Source organism: Phacochoerus africanus, chromosome 6 (assembly GCF_016906955.1).
Source record: "Phacochoerus africanus isolate WHEZ1 chromosome 6, ROS_Pafr_v1, whole genome shotgun sequence".
Classification (NCBI taxonomy): Eukaryota; Metazoa; Chordata; class Mammalia; order Artiodactyla; family Suidae; genus Phacochoerus; species Phacochoerus africanus.
The window spans coordinates 87,440,035-87,462,885 of record NC_062549.1 but is presented as its reverse complement, the minus strand read 5'-3'; the positions used below and the strand labels follow the sequence as shown (position 1 = coordinate 87,462,885).

General features: G+C 36.8%; 1 protein-coding gene and 1 long non-coding RNA gene across 3 annotated transcripts in view; one reads left to right on the top strand and one right to left on the bottom strand.

The window, feature by feature from the left end:
* Positions 1 to 2,306: 2,306 nt before the first annotated feature.
* On the bottom strand, positions 2,307 to 7,618 carry LOC125129393 (uncharacterized). Its single transcript, XR_007135470.1, has 3 exons — positions 7,369 to 7,618; positions 4,115 to 4,778; positions 2,307 to 3,811 (listed from the first exon to the last, which is right to left on the bottom strand). It is a non-coding gene; the product is annotated as an uncharacterized LOC125129393 (long non-coding RNA).
* Positions 7,619 to 7,705: 87 nt separating this feature from the next.
* NUF2 (NUF2 component of NDC80 kinetochore complex) overlaps positions 7,706 to 22,851 on the top strand; it is a 31,939-nt gene continuing 16,793 nt past the window's right edge. Inside the window, exons 1-7 of one of the 2 annotated variants that reach the window (XM_047784037.1) lie at positions 7,706 to 7,825; positions 11,307 to 11,449; positions 12,633 to 12,707; positions 13,906 to 13,982; positions 14,489 to 14,550; positions 20,291 to 20,388; positions 21,561 to 21,634. In XM_047784037.1, the coding sequence (XP_047639993.1) occupies positions 11,327 to 11,449; positions 12,633 to 12,707; positions 13,906 to 13,982; positions 14,489 to 14,550; positions 20,291 to 20,388; positions 21,561 to 21,634 (509 nt within the window). In that variant the 5' untranslated portion in view covers positions 7,706 to 7,825; positions 11,307 to 11,326. Of the gene's footprint in view, positions 7,826 to 11,304; positions 11,450 to 12,632; positions 12,708 to 13,905; positions 13,983 to 14,488; positions 14,551 to 20,290; positions 20,389 to 21,560; positions 21,635 to 22,851 lie in introns of those variants that run through there. The other variant, XM_047784038.1, reaches the window with a different exon arrangement.

The following is a 22,851-nucleotide window of genomic DNA, read 5'->3' as shown; positions in this document are numbered from 1 at the left end:
TTTAGCTTTATGAAAAACACTACATTGACCTTATTTTTCTCATTTAAATTGATAAAACTTCATCAGGGACCAAAGTAAGTCCATGGGTCAGGCCATATTTGTAGACCAACTGCAGGGTTCACCGTTACAGAGTGTATAAAGACGAAGCTTCAGTCCCTGACTTTAAGGGTATTTGCAATTTAATTAAGATAATCAAATTTACCTGCATGGAATGATTCAAAAGTAATATAACATAGTATGTAATTAATGTGGTACATACCAGGAGAACAAATAAAAGATCAGTGTGGGCTGGAGCCGGAAGTGAACGACTGGTGAAAGAAGTAATACTCGGATTGAGTTTGGCTAGGTTGGAAAGAAGGGGAAAAGAATCCTAAATAAAAAAGGAATAAAATACACTACACTGAAAGAAAGCCACTGAGGGTTGACAGTGATGTAAGAGTGAATTGTTGTAAGGAGATGAACCTGATTAGAACAGAGGGTATATTTTAAAAAGTAGTGGAGATCAAGTTGGTTAAGAAAAGAGGATTGGATGATGTGCAAAATAGAGTAATACTTAAATCCAAAACAAAGGTACTGTTTAAAATACCTCAAATGTATAGCTCAGTTCCCAAATCTACTAATATAAAGATGAATATCTGAGAATGAAGTAGATAGGTCTGGAATGATTAAAAGGTAATAAAAAGCAAGCAGCTACTTTGAATTCAATGCTGCCTGTCTTAAGACTGAATTCTAAATATGTATTTTAAAGCCAATAAATTCAGAATCTAATTTTTTCCACCTAGAACATTATGTTCGATGTTTATCACTTTAATTCTATTTACTTATGTAAAAAAAAATGAAATAAAACCTTCAAATTGCATTAACATTAACACAACAGTGCCACCTAGTGAATATGCTGTGCAAACAAAAATGTTACTAGAATTTACCACTACAGGTATTAGTGCATTTTCAGTATACCTATAACCCCTACCTTTCAAATAAAATTATACCCTAAGGGAGTTCCAGCATTGCTGCAAGCTATAGTGTGGGTGGCAGATGCCACATGGATCTGGTGTCACTGTGGCTGTGGCCACAGCTGCAGCTTCAATTGAGCCCTGGCCTGGGAACTTCCATATGCTACAGATTTGGCTGTATTAAAAAAAAAAACCCAACAACTAATTCACAAATATATAAAAGCATTTTTAGCTATCCATTCATAATTAACTCCAACTAAGATGTGCGAAGGACATCCAGCACATATAAATAAAGGCTTTTGCATATTAGATACTGCTAGTAATGTCAGCAAGCAGTAAATGTTAGCTGCCAGGTCAAAAAGACAGTTTCTTCTCAAATGAAATGTTAGACATAAAACAATGACACTCCTTTGTTTTAGTAGGTATTATCTGTACTTTGCAATATAGTTTCAAAGATTATCTATCTGATGTCCTTAATATAAAGTATGTATTCATGATTTTGCTTTGGCCTGCTATTCATGGCTAGTCATTGTCTTTAATACATGAATAAATATTAACTATTTGTGTAAGTGAACTGAACAATGGCTTTAATGATACAATCATTAAATTTGTAAACCAATCAATAATGTGATGTGGTCAAAAATGCTGGTATGATCTCAGATAGCATTAATATTCTACGCTATACCAATCAGATCATAATTGGAGTACCTCTTCAGTTTAAAGTTCATATAAATTGAACATTTTTTTCTCATCTTTTTATTTTTATAGAAAGTATAAGCACATGGGAGGAAAAGTAGAAAGAACTGAAACATATACAATGAAAGAAAATCTTTTCACTCTGGGCCCCAGCTTTTCTCCTCAGAGGCTACTTCTATTACTAATTTCTCCTGTTAGATGTACCATGTTTAAAAAGGAGTAGGGAGTTCCCGTCGTGGCGCAGTGGTTAACGAATCTGACTAGGAACCATGAGGTTGCGGGTTCGGTCCCTGCCTTTGCTCAGTGCCTTAACGATCCGGCATCCGGCGTTGCCGTGAGCTGTGGTGTAGGTCACAGACGTGGCTCGGATCCCGCGTTGCTGTGGCACTGGCGTAGGCCGGTGGCTACAGCTCTGATTAGACCCCTAGCCTGGGAACCTCCATATGCCGTGGGAGCAGCCCAAGAAATAGCAAAAAGACAAGATAAAATAAAATAAAATAAAATAAAATAAAATAAAAAATAAAAAGGAGTAGTTTAATTCAACCACAAACATTGACTGGGTCCCCAGTTTGTGCAGATCATGCTGTTAGGTGATAGGGAATCAAATCATTTAGAATCAGCCCTGTGTAGCAGTAAAGACAGATATAAAACAGATCATTTTGATAAAATATAAACTTTTATTTTTTTAAGTATACAAAGAATATACCTCAGATCTCTTCCAATTGCATTTTATCTATCATTTTCATGTGTATCTCTCACAGGCATGTTCAAAATTCAATCACCAGTCACCTCCCCAAGATGAGTTCACCTCCACACTTTCTAAATCAGAGAATGGCATCCCATTTATCTAGGTGCTCAAGCCAGAAAACTCACTCAGCAGATACTTATCAAGCATCTACAATGTCTAAGGACATATAGCCTGTGGACATACGATAGCAAAGAGCAAAGAGCGTTTTCACTAAAACTTGTTTATAGAAGCCTATCCTTTATTTCTCTCACCTCTGCCCTCCCAATTCAGTTAATTAGTCCTGAATTCTTCTGGGATCTATTTCCATCCACAATGGTAATGCCCTAGCATAGGCTGCCATCTTCTTTCCCAAGGATTGCTATAATGATGTCCTAACTGGTTTTCTTTCCTTTAATCTTGCCACTCTTTGGTTCCATTGTCTCACAGGAGCCTGAATTATTACCTAAAATTCAAACCTAATGCTGAAACCCTTCAAACTTACTATTACTTTTAGGAAGAAGTACGAATGCCCTAACATGACTAGTAATACTCTTCATGAGCTGGTGCCTGTTTCCCACCATAGCTCTCTGCGTAGAAGCTCTGTTCCTAAACTGTGCTCTTCCCTCATGTCTGGGTCTTCACAGCTGTTACCTCTATCTTGCCCTCCACCCTTTAATCTGGCCAATTCCTAGCTATTTTCCAGCATGGAGCCACTCAGACAATCACATTTGAAAAAAAAAAAACCAAAAAACTATCTTCCTTTCCTATGAAGATACAAGCTCTGTCAAGTCAATTATTAGATTGAATTTTACCACATTTGATTGTTCACACTTATATTTCCAGTATGTAGCTCAGTATCTGGCTCAAAATAAGACACCAAAGTAAGAATCAGGCAAAGAAAATCAAGACAGTCCATGCAGAATCACTAAGAATAAGAAAAAGTGTAAAGCAGCCTCAGGAAGGGGAAGTGGGTGTGATGGGAGATGACAGTAGAAGCATAAACAGTGGCAAGATCAGGGAGGTCCTGGTATGCAGGCTACGGAATTGGACTGTATCTTGGAGGTGACAGGGAGAGAGGGATATAGAAATTTAAGGGGATTGATGAAACGATCAGATTTACATTTAATACTGATCATCCTGGCAGCTACTCAGAAGAAAAACTGTGGGATAGAGGTAAGGCTGGAGGCAGCAGTGAGATAGATCAGTAGCAGAAGTGAAAGGAAGGGACAAATTAGAATTTGAATGGCTCAAGAGCCCGCCCAAAAGGATCTATCTAGTAGGCAAAGAAATAAAAATCTGAATCTCAAGGAAGAAGTCAGGGATAGCAGTAGTTTTAGGATCTTTGAGCAAGCAGATTAAAACAATGAGTGGATGGTGCTCTGAAGGGAAAGATTCACACAACAAAAAAACCAACCAAAAAACCCAACGTTGAAACCTATACTATTTTTTTTTTTTTGGTCTTTTGTCTTTTGTTGTTGTTGTTGTTGTTGCTATTTCTTGGGCCGCTCCCTCGGCATATGGAGGTTCCCAGGCTAGGGGTCAAATTGGAGCTGTAGCCACCAGCCTACGCCAGAGCCACAGCAACTCGGGATCGGAGCCGCGTCTGCAACCTACACCACAGCTCACGGCAACGCCGGATCGTCAACCCACTGAGCAAGGGCAGGGACCGAACCCGCAACCTCATGGTTCCTAGTTGGGTTCGTTAACCACTGCGCCATGACGGGAACTCCCCTGAAACCTATACTATTTTAAAAGCAGGCAGAGAGAGTCCCCCTAAGAAGCATGAGTTAGGCAGAAGAAACAGGAGGAAACAAAGGAAGTTAGGTCAGGAAGAGTCTGATTAATGGTGTTAAATGCAGCGGAGAAGTCTAGAAAGAGGTGCTGATCAATAGCACAGGTGAAGGAGGCACTTTTCATCTTCTGAGATAAGAGAGACAGATAAATGTGGTGGTAAGGGAAATGGGTAGCCAGGAAGGTAAGGTCTATGTTGCACGATGGCTTGCATTTTCTCAATTAACTGGGGAGAAGGTTGTTGGAGATGTCCATGGCCCCTAGGAAATCTCTATATTTAAATGAGAGGGCACTTGATGGCAAGCAAGGACAGTGTAGGACCCAGTTCTCATATTTCATCTATTACTGCCACACTAGACCAAGGGAATAAAACTTTCATCCTTACAAACCCACTAAAACTAAGCAGAAACAACAATTTGGAAATCCTGTCACTTAAAAAAAGAGATTTTTTAAAAAGTTTAACTAACAGCATTAGCTCTCATAGGAACACCACCTGAATTAAAGACAAAATCCTGGTTTCAGGATGCCATGCTCTCACTGAGAATCCCATCTTGTCAGTGAAAGGTCTGCTCAGTCCTTACAGGTCTGTCATCCAGGATCTAAAGTGCAATCTAGAAAAGGAACATGGAATAAAAATTAGAAAAGGAATTAGCATAAACATGCAGACCCATGTGAATGTGTATCAAGTGCTTAAAAAGAGAAGCTGAAGCTGAGGAAGGAGGTAGTTATGGGAAATCACTGAAGGTTTTAAGACAGGGAACTGACAAATGATAAAGGACTGTCAAGAACTGCGGTGAGCTGAAGCTGTTGAGCAAGAGTAATAATACAATGTCAATTTGTGTTGTTTTCTCTGGGGCATCCAGCTGGGGATTTATGGGACAGATTGAGGGTTAAAGTTTTGACAGGCATCTGGGTCAGAGGCAACGGACATAGGGAGTTTGGATGTTGATAAACCATGCAGGTTAGGCTGGGAAAGGATGGAAGGAGGGTTGACAGAGAAAATGAAATATAAGCACAGATATAGAGCATATAAGGGCATACAGATACAAACGGGAAAAGATGCTACAGCCATAAACAGTGGAATCTAATTTTCTGCTGTAGTTAATGTCTTTATGGATGATGACAAAACTCTAGAAAGTCTAGGTTGAGATTTCTGGATTTTTGATGTTCTGCCCTCCACTTCACAATGACCAGTAACAGACAACTGAATTTTGAAAAATCAGATCTACTCTTGTAATTGAGACAGTCTGTGTAAATACCATTAGTTTTTTTTCCTAATTTTAATTCTAATATAACTATCAACTTGCCATATCCATAGTAAAATTATCCCCCAAATAAGCAATTATTTTATTGTAGATACCATCATCCTGCTCTTCTTTTACCTCACTTTTCTCTCTCCACATGGTCTATTCCATTCTTGGTTTATATACAGGTCCCTCTTTTCTTGTCTGGACTCCTAACAATGGTTCAGACATTTGTTGGGTAATTATCATTTGAAAGATATATTACTAGGACAATGTATAAATCATAATAGTCAAAACAACAGGGAATATTTATCAAGTGTTTACAATTCTGCTGGACATTTTACATGAATGAATCCATTTAATCTTCATGACACTCTATAAGCCAGATATTATCACTATTTTAAGGATGCAGAAACCATTTTAGTTAGGTTAAACAACTTACCTGAGTCCATACAGATAGTAAGCAGTGTGATGAGATATTTAAACCTAGTTCTTTCTGACTTAAGAGCTGAGCTCTCAGCCACTATGCTATCTATAGCCCTTTTCCCTGCCTCTGAAAAGATGTGGCCTGTGGAGTATGTGCATGCACAAATAATCAGTTTGATTTGGTAAGTGCCAATGAGAAAAGGCTTTTTTCTCTCCTTTCTTCACTGACTCTCACTATTTAAAAAAAATCTATTTCCTAACTCACTTTTATAGAAAGGAAAAACCCCTAAACTACTGAATATGCAATGTATTTTTTTTCAAATTGGTATGCATTTCCATATTAACAGGTATAGCCTTCACCCTCCAAATCAAAGTACCAGAATTTGCATCTACTTCCAATACATCTTTCCAGCATTATTTTTCACTTGAGGCAATTCAGACTTCCCATCCAATACATCATTGTCTCTAGATATTACCATAGCCTGTGGTCAGACACAAGTCTTATTATGGCCTCTAGTGTCCCAAGCCATAAGAAAACCAAATGGCTTTTCCCTCTGACAACTAGGCCAGTAGTACCTTCTGCTGCAAGACCCTTATTTGTGATCATGTATGAACTCCCTCTCATTCGAGCATTATTATCTGAAGAATCCAACTCAGAGACATCCAAGTTTGGCTAATAGTTCAGTGTTGGGAAACACCAGGAGTCCCTGGCTCCTGTGGAGGGATGAATGAAGGGAGGGAGAAGCACCAGGAGATTTGGGTTCTACCCTAGACAGTGTCACTTACTGTACAAGTGGAAACGAATCACTTCTAAGCCTGTGAAAGTGAACTGACCTAACCAGGTGCACTGTTAGGTTGCTCTCATCTCTTGAAGTTGTACTTACAAACACAGAATCAAATGATCTGTGTTCAAATCCTGATTATGCTACTTATGAACTACTGCGTACAGCTTTGGGCCAAGTGCATAATCTCCTTGATTTAATCACTCATTTGATGACAGTATCTACTAACCACTTTTCCTTATTAATTTTTTTTTTTTCCTCACCCGCACATGCGTAAGATCCCCGGCCAGGGATCAAACCTGTGCCGCAACAGTGACAACGCCAGATCCTTAACCAGCTGAACCACCAGGGAGCACCCCTTTCCCTTTTCCCTTTTTTTTTCCCCTCTCATTTTTTTTAGGGCCGCACCTGCGGCATATGTAAATTCTCAGGGGTCTAATCGGAACTGCTGCAGGCCAACCACAGCAACGCCAGATCCGCCAGATCCTAGCCGCATCTGCGACCTACACACTACAGCGCGAGTAAATGCCAGATACTTTAACCCACTGCGTGAGGCCAGGGCTCGGACCCGCATCCTCATCCTAGCGGGTTTTTAAGCAGCTGAGCCGCAACGGGAACTCCTCCTTTTCCCTTTCTAATGAAGCCTAAATTAGATAATACCTATAAGCATCCAACACAAAACCTGGCGCCTCATAATTAATGACCAAAAAATATCGATATCATTATTACTCTGAGACTCTATGACTTACCCTGCTCCATTGAAAGCCCCACGTCCTCTTTCCCTTGTCACCTTAAGCTTAGCACATGTCTCCAGAAATCCTCCATTCGCTCTTGCTCTTCGCCTGGAACCCCGACAGTTTTCAAAAGTTTCGGGGACTCCATAGCAACCTCGGACTCCTCCAAACCACTGCGCTCTCACTGCTTACGAACTCGAGGTCCGACTAGGCACCAACTCCGCGAAAAATAGTTCCGCGTGGAACCCGGCGTCCTCTCGCAGTTCCAGCCCCAGCCGCCTTGAGTCTATTGAGCCCAACCGGCACCCGGCGCGGCTAGAGAGCAGGAAGTGGGCGGGGCGGAACGGGGAGGGACTTACAGGAAGAGGCGGCATGTTTGAAAAGTAACAACGGTTGTTGTTTGCAGATTTTTGGCTTCGCTTGTAACTGCTCCACGGACTCGCCGTCTTCCTGTGGGCGGCTGGTGCGGCAGGTGAGCGCTAACAGACACGCGCGGGAGGAGAAAGGGAGACTAAGTGCGCCCTCTCGCTCTGGAGCCACCGGCCGGAGTCAGAACGCGGGGCCTGGCAGTGTTTTCGTTGGGCGCGGCGCGGGCGGGGGAGACTAGAGAAGACAGGTCATTTTTTTGGATTTTAGTCCCCCAAACTAGTCAGTTTGAAGCTGGTCAGTTGAAGCTTGCATTTATATGTTTTAAACCCATTTTTTTAGAAGGTGATGGGGTTGCAGATGTTGGTCAACTTTCTGCAAACCTCCGTTGCTCAAACGTCGCTTAACCAAAGTCAAAATCAGGAATCAAAAGGCAAAAATATACTTCATCCGAAAGTCAGAGGAAGAGAGCAGTCTACATATGCCATGCATGTATAGCATGATTATTCTTCCTGAATGAGTTCAGGAAACTTTACCTTATTGAGGTTGGGAGTCATTGTTTTTGTTTATTCTCTGTTTCCTGGGATTTTGATTTCCACGATCTAATTTATTTTAGCAAAACAATGTGTTTGAAATTTAACTGGTATTCATTCAAAACCTACTATGCACAGGACTTCGGTGTTGCAAATAAATGAGAAACTGAGGGGTAACGAATGTAAAATGCCTGTTACTTGGCAGGCGGCCTGAGGATCACTTTACATTTATTAGGTCATTTATATATCTTTATCTAACCAAAGTGCCTCTCTCCTCCATTTTCCCCCTCTCTTCTCCTGTGTTGTTGTTTTTTTTTTTTTCTCCCTCCCCCAAGAATGGATTGGAACTTCCCTTGATTCAACCTGTTAAAAGAAGCTAGAAATTGGATATGAAAGGTGGTTCCAAGAGGAAACATTGGAAGTTTAGGAAACGTCCTGGAGGAGACTAACTTGGAACAGAAAATTCATTAGGTTATTAAATTGTGGAAGGTTTTAGAAACCAAGCAGAAACATGTGAATTTGATGTGGCGAATAGGGCGAGTAATTATTTTTGTAAAGATGTTACATGATGCAGTGGTATTCTATATGGATTAATCTGATAGAGTGTGAAGATTTTAGAAGAGAGGGATGTGCAATAATAATTTTGAAGATATTTTACACCTCTTTAATGTGATCATCTCTGATCCAGATATAGTATGTTTTGGAAAATTAACTTTCTGCCGCCTTTCTTTGGGCAAGGCTTTTTATCATTGATTTTTAAATCTCTCACCTAGATGAAAATGTAGATACGCATATTTATGCTGAAAAGGACATATATGAGGTGTCAGAATCTGGGTTCAAAAAGATTGTGGCTATAGAAGGAAAACTTGGAATTATGAATTCAATAATAGGAAATGCAAGTCTTTGCTTAGGATTCAAGTAATCAGTTATGTAAGAAGAATATGAAGAAGTCTTGGCTTGACATCAGTGAGCTATGCTGAAGAAGTTCTGGGAGTTTTCACTCCATCATATATGTTTGTCAATAGCACTTGATCAACAGTGACTGTTGCCAGCTGTACTGATATTCTTCCCTGAACAGACTATATTCAGAGTATTGTGTTCAATCTGAGCATTACATTTTAAGAAGACATTAACAGACTAGTTCTGGAGGAAAATGAGTAGAATGGTAAAATTTCTGAAACAAAGTCATAAAAGGAGTGGTTATTCTTAAATTATGCTTACCTTAGACAAGAGAAGGCTAAGCAGAGATGATAGCTTCCTTCACATTTTTGAAAGTGGAATCATGTAAACAGATTAGTATATTTTACATATTTGCTGTGACTAGAAATAAGACCAGTAGGTAACACTTACAATAAACAGAAAGAAAATTCTATCTAGTATGAGAAAGAGTTATCTGATTATTAGAGCTATACTAAGGTGGAAAAAACTTTTGCCTTGAGACAGCAAATGCTGTTTTCAAGTGTTCAAGCAGAACTGGGAAGCTGTTTGTTAATCATATTTTAGAATGGTATCCTATATTTGTCAGAGGTTAAGCAGGGTGCCAAAGCTGCTTTCTAACCCTGACATTCTAAGAAACACTCGGAGCCTAAAGAAATAGATTTCCAGAATTGTGGGTCATTTCAGTTTGTTTGCAAAATTGAATATATTCACATTGGATCTCTGGGAACAGCTGATTCTCTAGAGAATAGGGGATTCATAGGTAATTAACCAAGTATTGTTAGCTAAGAGACAGTTGCGCTTCTATTGCTGCTGCTTCTACTACTACTGTGATGATTGCTATTCTGTTAGGCACAGCTAGAGATGTGAAGAAAATGAAAGTTTTCTTAGCTTACTGAGAGCCCACCATGTAATGCCAGAAACATCATCACAGTACACTGTGGCAAGTCATATAACAAGAGTTGAGTGCTAGGCTCTATGGCAGGATTTCCTAACCTCAGCATTATTGGCATTTTGAACTGAATAGTTCTTTGCTCTTGAGTGGCTGGCCTATGCATTGCAGGATGTTTAGCAGAACGCTGGGCCTTCTACCCACTAGATTCCAGTAGCATCCCCACTTTACTCCTGACAACCAAGAATGTCTACAAAATTGTGAGAATTACTGCTCCAGGGGGACCAGTTGGGAATACCTCACTATCTGAGGACATAGGGGAGGTGGCTTTTGTTGTTTCTTTTTTTTTCCCCAAATTGTCACTCTGGTGATTGGAAGTCCCACCAATTACAGCTACTGTACTCTTACTCTTTTTTTCCTCTCTCTCTTCCTATTTACATCTTAAACTTCATTAGTCATGCCACTGTGTGTACATTGAATAAAATATCACATCAGAGTATAGTTTTTTTTATCTACCCTATTTTCCTATTGTTTCTATAATAGTTCTATAGTGTTGCCTAGGAGTTCCCATCTTGGCTCAGTGATTAACGAATCCGACTAGGAACCATGAGGTTGTGGGTTCGATCCCTGGCCTTGCTCAGTGGGTTAAGGATCTGGCCGTTGCCGTGAGCTGTGGTGTAGGTTGCAGATGTGGCTCGCATCCCGTGTTGCTGTGGCTCTGGCGTAGGCTGGTGGCTACAGCTCCGATTCAACCCCTAGCCTGGGAACCTCCATATGCTGCAGGAGCAGCCCAAGAAATGGCAAAAAGACCAAAAAAAAAAAAAAAGTGTTGCCTGTATATCTTGGTAGTGTTGCCTGTATATCTTGTTTCAAGGATTAATTTTCAGGATAGATCTTACTATCTTACCAGTTTAAAAAAGAAAAACATAGTTTCTCATCTGTCTGGACCTAAGTCCTCTTTCCCATATGAAAGAAAAACAACATTAGGAAAACTAGAAAATGATTATATTGCTTTAGAATAAAAGTTATATTAGGATATGTGTGTGTGTGTACGTCTGTACATATTTTTAATGTTATTTACTAGGATGTTTGATGATTTGATGATAGCTAGCACTGCTATGAGTATAGTTCAACCTTGGCTTGCTAATTTTCTATTTATCAGCTTCTAGATAATGAGAATTGCTGGTTGTGCCATGTTTCTGATCTTGTTTTTTTAATTTCTTTAGACTAGCAGGAGACTCCCAAGATGGAAACTTTATCTTTTCCCAGATATAATGTAGCTGAGATTGTGGTTCATATTCGAAACAAAATCTTAACAGGAGCTGATGGTAAAAACCTCTCCAAGAATGATCTTTCTCCAAATCCCAAGGTAAAATGTGGTAATGTTTGCATGTGGTTGATGTTATTTGAAAGGAAATTAAATTGCTAGGTCTGTAGTGTGTGGAGAAGGGCATGTATCTTACTGTTTGATACAAGCTAGTCATTTTAATCCAGAGAAAGACCTCTCACCTAGTGTAATTTTAAAATAACATTGTTTCTATGTGGGGCAACTTCTGCATTCCCATTAGGAATTCAAATCTTTAATATGGTCGTTTTCTTAAAAAAAATAAAGCTTAGACATGGTAAAGTATATTAAACTTTTTATTATTGAAGCAGTGGTCTGAGAGTATCATTTATTGGGAGAGCTTGCAGGAGCTTATTCCAGGTGGTTTCCAATCACAAAAAAAGTGCTTATAAACAATCTTCTTTGGACACCTACAGATTAATTTTCTTCCATTATGCCCCAAGGGGGAATTGACTTGTTTTGACAGACATTGTTCTTTATATCTTTAGTTATTAAATGCAAAAATGAACTATTTATGTGTCACAGAAAACCTCAAAGTCTCCGTCCAATTTCCTATGTTCATCTTGAAGCAATAAAATAATAAACCCAGGTTTAATGATGTAGAACTTAAACTTTTTGATCTTGATGCCTCTTTAATTCTTTAAAGTGGAAGGAATAATCTCAGAATAAATGAACTTGTTTGTATATGAATCAGAACAGGTGCTATAAGTCTGCAATTGGGAACCAGTGGTTTAAAAGATAAACGTTAAACCCATACTATCCTATTAAATTTATACTTCCTAGATCATAGTATTCACTTAAACTTTAATAACTAAAGCATCTTAAACCTTAACATCTGAGGCACCAAACAAGATTTCCAATGATCTTTAAAAAAAAAAAATACCTTCGTTGAGCCATTATTTTTGCCATGTACCTGACACTTGTTCTGATAGACTAATCCATCTTCTGTTTCCTAATGTGGAGAGATTGCCTGGATTAGTATTGAATATACTTATTATCATTCTTTATATAAGCTTAAATAACTGATCTTGTTGACCACTTATTACATGAACAAACTAATAATCATGTTTTTTGAAATTTGGAAAAATTAAATATTTCAAGAGAAATGGAGTAATTTTGTCACTCTTCTTTGCATCCATTGACTATAGTATTGGACAGTAATGGTGATGTGATACAGCAAGTATTTAAAGCTATTTTTCTGTTGTAGCCTGAAGTCTTGCACATGATCTACATGAGAGCTTTACAAATCGTATATGGAATTCGACTGGAGCATTTTTACATGGTGGGTTTAAGATGAGGCAAAATTATGTTCTTTTGTTGCATTTCTCCTGCTCATATTGAGTATTGGTTTTCAGGATAAGAAGTTCTTGACTTTATTTTCAACAAAATAAAAGGCTTATATAAAATCAGTGTCACTTAAAGAGAATCTTAGGTGTAATAATGGTTTATGCTGATAGCTTTAGTAAGATGAAAACTATAGTAAGGGACCTAAATGACACAGATTATTGATACTATTGCAGTTATTCACAGATTTGCAGGTTTGTCTTCAGAGACTATAATAAGCAACAGCAAAAGCTTCACAGATACTGTTCTTTTCTCAGGAAGGACTCCCAAATTAGAGTTGGAGATATGTGCTAAAATTGAAAACAATTGAAATAGGGCAATTGAGCTTTCAGCAAATTAGGTATTTTTTGTAAGAAGATCATTTTCTTTCATCTTTTTTTGCTGTTGTTAAATCATCAGGGCATCATCTGGAGATGCACAAAAATGTTATATCCGTAGAACCTCGCTTTATATATTGTTTAAAAAAATCAAAGAGTTTGCTACTTATTTACTGTGAAACCTTGCTAGGGCTTAGTTTCTTTGTCTATGAAATAGGGGTAGTACTCTTTCCTATTGTTATAAAAATTAAGAGAATATATATTTCAAATGCTTAGCATAGTACTTGATATTTAGTAAGTGCTAACTAACCATTACCCCTTTATTTTCTCATTCATTTAAAAAATTTTTTTGGAGTTCCTGTCATGGCACAGTGGAAACGAATCCAACTAGGAACCATGAGGTTGCAGGTTCGATTCCTGGCCTCGCTCAATAGGTTAAGGATCCGATGTTGCTATGAGCTGTGGTGTAGGTTGCAGATGCGGCTCGGATCTGGCATTGCTGTGGCTCTGATGTAGGCTGGCAGCTACAGCTCTGATTCGACCCCTACCCTGGGAATCTTCATATGCCTCGGGTGCAGCCCTAAAAGGACAAAAAGACAAAACAAAAAAAAAAAAGTTTTTTTGAGCACTCATTGTGAGCCTCCTATATTATTAATAACAACTCTGGTTTTGTGCTAGGATCTGTATTGTTTGTTTTTAATTAATGATAATAAGTTAATATATTTTGATCTTAATCTGTGGCTAAGACTTCCTAAGATTTAAGATTTTTCTCTTTTTGTCTAATCAATGTGTAACTTAGGTTTTGTGATTTACATTTAGATGCCAGTGAACTCTGAAGTTACATATCCACATATAATGGAAGGCTTCTTACCAGTCAGCAATTTATTTATTCATCTGTGAGTAAAGAATCATTGTTTTCTTAGTACACATTCATACTTACATTGCATTAAGCTTTCTTAATGATACAATTTTCTTTGGGGAGGAATTTCTACAGTTTTTCTCTTCACTCCATCCCATAAATATTCAATATATTGTACACTTTCAGCAAATATAACTGTTTCCACCTGTGGCATCTTCAGTTCTTTCAATTGATGTATTAAGATATTGTGAGTCTCAAATTGTGGAGGGTTTTGCATTCTTAAAGAGTCCTCATATCCCCAAGAGTGTTTGCTTATTAGAATCTATAACTATACCTTGGTATTCATGAATACTTGCGTAATATTCAGAAAAAGTAGATCTCAGTGCTATGGGATTATGTATTGTAGTAGACTTCTGACTTACTCCTTTGACACTGAGAAATATATCCTGAAATATTTTTGAAAATTAGATGTTTATGCCCTCTGGCTTTCTGTGTAATTCACAATACACTTTTCAATATTTCTTGCTTCACTTTATCTTCAAGGGACTCGTTTCTGCCCATCTGTCGGGTGAATGACTTTGAGATTGCTGATATTCTCTATCCAAGTAAGTGAGAATTTAAAACAATTTTTGATATTTAGCATCAGTCTAACATTTTACCTTCCTATCAATATATTTTTTAAAAAAAAGACTTTAAGGAAATTACATTCATAAAGTGTATTTGATTGTCAAGGACAAGTTTTTTAAATATCCTATTATTGGAAATTTTTCCTTTGTAAAACCATAAGAAAGCCTTTTTTCTGATTAGTTTTTTAATTCCTTATATTTGAAAAATATGCTGTAAATTTGAGAATACGAATACAAATAATATGCAACCTGTGATGCTGCATAGTGGGTTCATTATACCAATCATATCAAATGTAATAATTACTTTTTACTATGAAGAAAACATCTTTTATCACTGATAATAATCATGATATTAGATTTAAATATAAAATTCTCCTAACTTTGTGTCCCTTAATTCATTTGACTCTTTGATATTTATACATGTTTATTTTATGTTGCAAGATATTTGGTGTGCTATTTAAAAATTTATTTTTTGGAGTTCCCATCATGGCTAGTGGAAACAAATGTGTCTAGTAACCATGAGGATGCAGGTTCAATCCCTGGCCTTGCTCAGCGGGTTAAGGATCAGCATTGCGGTGGGTTGTGGTGTAGGTCACAGATGCAGCTTGGATCTGGTGTTGCTGTGGCCTGGTGTAGGCCAGCAGCCACAGCTCTGATTCGACCCCTAGCCTGGGAACCTCCATATGCTGCAGGTGCAGCCCTAAAAAGACAAAAAAAATTATTTTTTATCCTTTTTTGTATTTCCTACTTTGGTTTTTGTTTATTGACACATAATTTATACAAAATAAAAGTTCACCAGTTTTAGAAGTTTACAATTTTAAATGTGTGAACAAATGTATGTAGTTATATAACCACTGTCATAATCATAACATTCCCAAAGTTTCCTCATATCCCTTTGTAGTCAGTTTCCTTTGATCACCTCCTTTTACCTACAACCATTGCTTTGCCTTCTATCACTATAACTCTTTGACTTTCCAGGACTTCATGTAAATGAAATTGTGCAGTCTATAGTCTTTTGCATCTGGCTTCTTTAACTTAGGATAATGCTTTTGAGATTTGTCCATGTTACTGCATTTACTAGGACTTTGTTTCTTTTAGATTGGAGTAGTATTCTGTAAGTGTATACCACAATATACACTTACAGAATAAGTTTATTCATTGTCCAGTTGACAGACATTTGAATTGTTTCCATTTTTGGCTATTATGAGTAAATTTGCTGTGAACATTAGTGTACAATTCTTTGTATGCACACATGCTTTCACTTCTCTGGATGAATGTCAGAAGTAGAAATGCTGGTTCATATATTACAGGAAGTATATGCTTAACTTTTTAAGAAACAGCCAAACAGTTTTTCAAAGTGGCTGTATCATAAAGCGTTTCCAGTACTACTAGCAATGTGTGGTGGTTTCATTTGTTCCACATCCTCCCTAGACTTGATATTGTAAGGTTTTTTTGTTTGTTTTTTAATGGCCAAGCCCACGGCATGTAGAAGTTCCCTAGCCAGGGATCAAACCTGTGCCACAGCAGCCACCCCAGCGGCTGCAGTAATAATGCCAGATTCTTAACCTGCTATACCACAAGGGAACCCCAAAATTGTAAGTTTTTATTTGACATACTAGAGGCTAATTGTATCTCATGGTTTATTTTACATTTCCCTGGTGATTAGATAACAGTAAGCATATTTTCATATGCATATTTGCTAACCATTTATCTTCGGTGAAGTGGCTATTTGAATCTTTTGTCTACTTTAAAAAAATTGAATTGTTTGTCTTATTGAGTGGGAAGGCTTCTTCAGATATTTTGGAAACATGTGCAAATGTTTTCTTAGTCTATTACTTGCCTTTTCAATTTCATAATATCTTCAAGCACAAAATATATTTCAGTTTTGAAGATTCTAGTGGATTGATACTTTTCTTTTATTATTCATAAAACTTTTTTTGTTCTATCAAGAAATCTTGGCCTTAAGGATGCTAAGATTTACTCCTCTTTTGCTCTAAGCATGTTGTGCTTTTAGCTTTTATTGTTTTTTTAAAAGTATAGTTAATTTACAATACTTCATTGAGTTCTATTGTATAGCAAAGTGACCCAGTCACACACATTTCCTTGAGCTATACAGTAGGGTCCCATTGCCCATCCATTCCCAATATAACAGTCTTTGGATTTTTGATTATCATGCGAGGTAAAGGTCAAAGTTCATTTCTTTTCCTTTATGCATATGGTTATCAAATTATTCTAGCACCACTCACTGAAAAAATTATCCATTCTCCATTGATGGAACTTTTTGTCAAAAGTGATTGAACTAATACTTCACATTTGTTAGAATGGCAAAATTTTTCTTATGCACTTTATATATAGTAGTGTGTACATGTCAGTCCAAACCTCCCAATTTATCCCTCCAAATGGTTATCCCTCCAAAGTGTTTCCCCTTTGGTAACCATGGTTTGGATTCAAAATCTTTTGAGTGTTTCCGTCTTGTGAATAAATTCTTTTGTATCATTTTAAGAATTATATTCCACATATTAGTGATCTCTTATGATATTTGTCTTTGTGTGACTTACTTCATTTAGTATGATAATTTCTAGGTCCATCCATGTTGCTGAAACACTGACAATACCAATTGCTGATGAGGATGTGGAACAACAGGAACTTTCATTCATTGCTGTTGGGAATGCAACATGGTACAGCGACTTTGGAAGATAGTTGTCAGTTTTATACAAAACTAAATGTATTCTTACTCTATGATTCAATAGTCATGCTCCTTAGTATTTACCCAAATGTGTTGAAAGCTTATGTCCACACAAAACCTGCACGCAGATCTTTGTTGCAGTTTTATTCATAATTGACAAAATTTAGAAGCAACCAAGATGCCCTTCAGTAGGTGAATGAATAAATAAACTAGTTCATCAAGCCAGGGGACTATTACTCAGTGCTGTAAAGAAATGAGCCTATCAAGCAATGAAAAAACATGCAGGGATCTTAAATGCATATCGCTAAATGTAAGAAGTCGATCTGCAGAGGCTGTTTGCAGTATCATTCCAATTATATGACAGTCTGTATTTTTTTTATAATGTCACTGCTGTGAGAGATTTGAATATTCATATATTGCTAGACTCTTAGGATAAGTTTAGAAAGATTCTCTCTTTCATTTCCAGTAATAGTTTTGTGAAATTTGTATTATTTCTTCCTTAAATGTTTGGTAGAATTCACCAGTGACTCCATCTGGGACTGGACTTTTCTCTGTCAGAAGGTTTTAATTAATAATTCAATTTTTTAGATAAATAAAGGGATATGCTGTTTGTTTATTGCCAGAGCTCCCAAGTCAACTTTTGTAGGTTACCTTTCTCAGTGAGTTTATCCATTTCATTTAAATGGGCATAAGTATTAGCATAAAGTTGCTCATGATTTTCCTGTAACATGTTAATAGTTTTTGAGGTTAGTGGTTATGTCCCCTCTCTCATTTTGACATTAGTAATTTGTTTCTTTACATTTTGATTTTTCCCTCATCAGTATTGCTAGAGGTTTATCAACTTTGTTATCTTTTGAAAGAACTAGCTTTTTGTTTCACTGATTTTTATGTATTTTATTTGTTTTCAATTTTATTAGTTTTTGCACTCATTGCTAGTCATTCTTTTTTTCCTGCTTGTTTTGAGTTTGCTCTTTATTTTTTTTCTCCTAGTTTTTTAAAGATAGAAGCTGAGACAATCAATTTTAGACCTTTCTTAGATGTTTAGTGCAATAAATTTCCCTTTAGCTCCATCCTGCAAACTGGCTATAGATGATTTAGTATGTGTGTGTGTGTGTGCATGTGCAAACATGCATTTTGAATTGTAAATTTAAGCTCATCTTCAGCAGGGTAGTCTTTTGCTTCTTTGGCTTTAGGGGTTGAGACCACATCCCTGCTGAGGTATCTTTTGCTTTTGGAACTTAGTCCAGGATTATCATTGGCTAAAGACCACTTGTAACATTAATTCCTAATTTTTATAGTTCTTGGATCACATATATAGTATAATTTTAACTAAAAATCCATTTGGCAGTGGGCCCAAGGTTTAGAATTCTCAGAGGAGATTATTTCCTCACTGAAGACAAGGCTAAGACACTTTAACTTTGTCATTTCTCTGCACTGTTACGAGAAATTTTTCCTTCCTTAATCTACCTTTTTACTAAGGATGTAGCCTTTCTGGAGTCCCACATCTTGTAGGGATCTCAGCTCCAGTCCTCTATGTTATGTGAGTCCAAGGCATCGTTAACTGTTTCTACGTGTAAGTTAATGATCCAGATCACTTTCTTACTCAGCCTGGAGTTATTCTTTCTTGGTTCTTCTCATGTCTGGCTGTTTTTCCTAAGACTTTCGCTTTATCAAAAATTTTCAGCAGTATGATTGTAGTTTGCCTTTTGGGGATTTTTCTCTTTGGCTCCTCTACCCAACTCACCTCTGCCAAACACACACACACACACACACACACACACACACACATTTAGATTTAATCACTTCCTTGGATATGTTTATAGTTTCTATTAAATTTGGAAAATGTTTAGCTATATTAGAAAAGTTTTTCTGCCACTTCTTTTTGTAGGACTCCAGTTATACATCTATTATGCTGCTTGATAATTGTCCCTTAGATCTTAAGCATTCTACTCATTTTTTTCTCTCTGGCCTTCATTTTAGATAGCTTTTATTGCTGTGTCTTCAATTTCACTAATCCTTTCATCTCTCTTTTTTTTTTTAATAGTTTTATGTTTTTGTTTGTTTGTTTTTTTATAATTTTTTTTATTTTCCCACTGTACAGCAAGGGGATCAGGTTATCCTTACATGTGTACATTACAATTACATTTTTTCCCTCTTCTTAATCCTATCTAGTGTGTTTTTCTTTTTTTTTTTTTTCAGGCCACACCAGTAGCATATGGAAGTTCCCAGGCTAGGGGGTCCAATCTGAGCTGCAGCCGTTGGCCTAACCACAACTACAACAATGTAGGATCCAAGCCATATCTACAACCTACACCACAGCTCACAACAATGCTGGATCCTTAACTCACTGAGCTTGGCCAGGTTTTGAACCCTCATCCTCATGGATCCTAGTCAGCTTCTTTACCACTGAGCCCCAATAGGAACTCCTATCTAGTGTATTTTTCTTTTCAGATAATTTATTTTTCAATTGTAAAAGCTTCATCCAGGTCTTCCTTTTCTCTCCTTGTAATGTTAATGCTTTTCTCTACCTTCCTGAACAAATGGAATATATTTATAAAGACTGAATCAAGAAGATAGAGTTTATATAAATTCTACTTGCCTTGTCCTCTTCAAACTCCAAAAATCTTGTTCCTTTGGTGTCTCGAAACTTTAAACTCTATCTTCATGACCCAGAAAAACCCATGAGTTCTGGGACGCAGCCTGAAAATTCTCTTAAGTGGCGGGCTGGTGCATGAATAAGGTTTACTTCTCTTGGGGATTGCTGTCCTATATTGCCTGTTGTTCAGTGTCTAAAATTTGTTGTTTTATATATTTCATCTGATTTTCTGTGCTTTTTTCGGGGGGGGGGTTAAATGCTAAGAAAATTCTGTTCATTAAGTTAGAACAGATGGTCTGCCCTTTGGTTAATTAGCATATGCACATTTTTGTTCTATATGCTATGGACAGAATATATGATGGGAGAGGATGAATTTTCATTTTTGTATTATATAGTTTCAAAGGTTTTTATTTAAAGAGTCTTACTTTCTATTTTAGAGGCAAAACGGACAAGTCGGTTTTTAAGTGGCATTATCAACTTTATTCACTTCAGAGAAGCATGCCGCGAGACATATATGGAGTTTCTTTGGCAATATGTAAGATTTAAGTGTATTTTTGGGTAACATACCAGGTTGGTAGATCATTTATGAACTACTAATCAGTTTTGAAATAGTTGTCATAGGTACCTAATTGTTTTATGGCCTTTATAATCAAATTAATATATTTATGTGAAATTATAGATTTTAATAAGCTTATCTCAGGATGAGATTTCCTTTTATAATTGGTATTATTAGGGAGAGGTTGAGTTTTTTTGTTTTAATCCTGTGGCTGAGACTCCTTTTCCTTTATTAGGAAATGTAAAAGAAAATAGTGACAACCATATTCTTTGAAGTTTCATAGATAATGTAGTGTTCTTTTTATAATTGAAATATTTGAAGTTTATATTTCTTTCTAAATAATGGCCTAATTAGGTATTTTGTTATGTCTATCCTGCTTGCCTAACGGTTGTATTATTTATAGGATTCAGTTCAAGTAAATCACTTTAACAGAGAGTAACCCATTTCATCAACAATTTAGAGAATTTGGAAAGATTATGGGTTATCTATGTGATTTGTCCTCAATTTTGATATATCATACTTTCAGAAAAGCACCCCATTAACACCAAAGAATTCAGTCTTAAGCAACTGAGCTATATAAATAAATATTTTCTTGTACAAATAATGTTAAACTTGGACCTCCTAAATGTCAGATGTTCTCCAAAGCTTACGCTTGTATGTGCCAACACATACAACACACAATTTTGCTTGGCTAATTTCTCCTCATTTCAAAAAACATGGCTCAGACATCAATCATTTCTGTGCACCCTCTGTGACAGTCTTTCTAGCCATTCCCCATGTTGGGTTGGATGGCATGATATTTGGTCCTATAATAAGTTGTTTTGTAGTTTTATATTTGTTTTTCTGACTTGCCAAGGAGACCTAACTACTTAAGTCCAGGAATTAAAAACTAGTCTTCTTAGAAATTATTCTTGGTACCTAGCACAATGCATAACTCTAGGAAGAACTCAACATTTGTGTGTTGAATAAGTAAAGAAATTCCTAACTCACTTGTCATAAATGCCTAATCCTTTCTTAAATGTCTTATTTCTCATGGTGAAAGTTGCAGAGTAAACAAGCATTTTGCAGCCTGTACTGGTAGATGTTTTTTTAAACATATCACTGATATGTTGAAAAACATTAGTATAAAATTATTAAAATTGCTTTAACAGAAATCTTCTGTGGACAAAATGCAACAGTTAAATACTGCACACCAGGAGGCATTAATGAAATTGGAGAGACTTGAGTAAGTACATTTATAAATAAATACAATTTCAAAATGCAGAATGAATGTAAGTAGTATTTTACAACCTACAGTTTTGTCTCTTTTATCTTCTTTACTATTTAAATAGCAGAGTATTTAAGTTTACCTTTACTGGCAAAGAAAAACTAGTTTTTCTTCTTTCTCTTAGTTCATAATGTATTCTATTACTTGTTTGTTGTTAGTGCATTAGCCAGACATGTTTAAAGCCATTAACATACTCTCCTCAAGTATATCCGGGGGTATTTATCTTATGTAAGTGAGTAGTAACTGACTGGATTTTCTTTCTTTCATATCAGTTAATTCTGCTAAAATTTTTATTCCTTCAACAAGGTTTTCTTTGTTTAGTTTTGACTCAAAGATCAGACAGGGAAAAGAATCATTCAAGGGTTATGATTTCTTGGCCTTACATATATTGCTTTTGGACAAAAGGGGATTTTTTTCTTAACCCTTTTAATACATTGAAATCTTTAAGTTTGTCTGGTTTAGGTGAGAAGTTTTTTTTTAAGCCCTAGTATAAATTGCCTTTAGAGACAGCAGTAAGCTGAAAAGACTGGGAGTAGGAGGCAGATATTAAGTTTTAACATGGTAAATCTACTTTCAACCAAGAGAAATGACAAACTACAAGAGAATGACTATAACATATGAAGCAAAGCATTACTATCTCCAATAACAAAGCTCTTGTAATAATCCTAATGTTAAAAAAACAAAAAAAAAACACTGGAGTTCCAATTGTGGCACAGCAGAAATGAATCCAACTAAGAACCATGAGGTTGCGGGTTTGATCCCTGGCCTTGCTCAGTGGGTTAAGGACCCAATGTTGCCGTGAGCTGTGGTGTAGGTCACAGATGCGGCTCAGATTTGGCATTGCTGTGGCTGTGGTGCAGGCTGGCAGCTGTAGCTCTGATTAGACCCCTAGCCTGGGAATCTCCATATACTGCAAGTATGGCCCTAAAAAGAAAAAAAAAAAATCCTACAAACTGGGAGGAAAAAAAGATAATAAAAAATATAAGCAAAGGCTGTAAACAAGGAATTTAAAGAGGAAAAAGTGTAAATAGCTAATTAAAAGTGTGTGGGAAAAAACCCAAAAAACTAAAGTTGAGAACATTCACATGGCAGAGACTGGAATGTGAATTGTAAGTGCTCCGAGGAAGGATTAGTAGAGCAAAAGAAATGAATGATACAGGAGAGAGGTGTGAGGA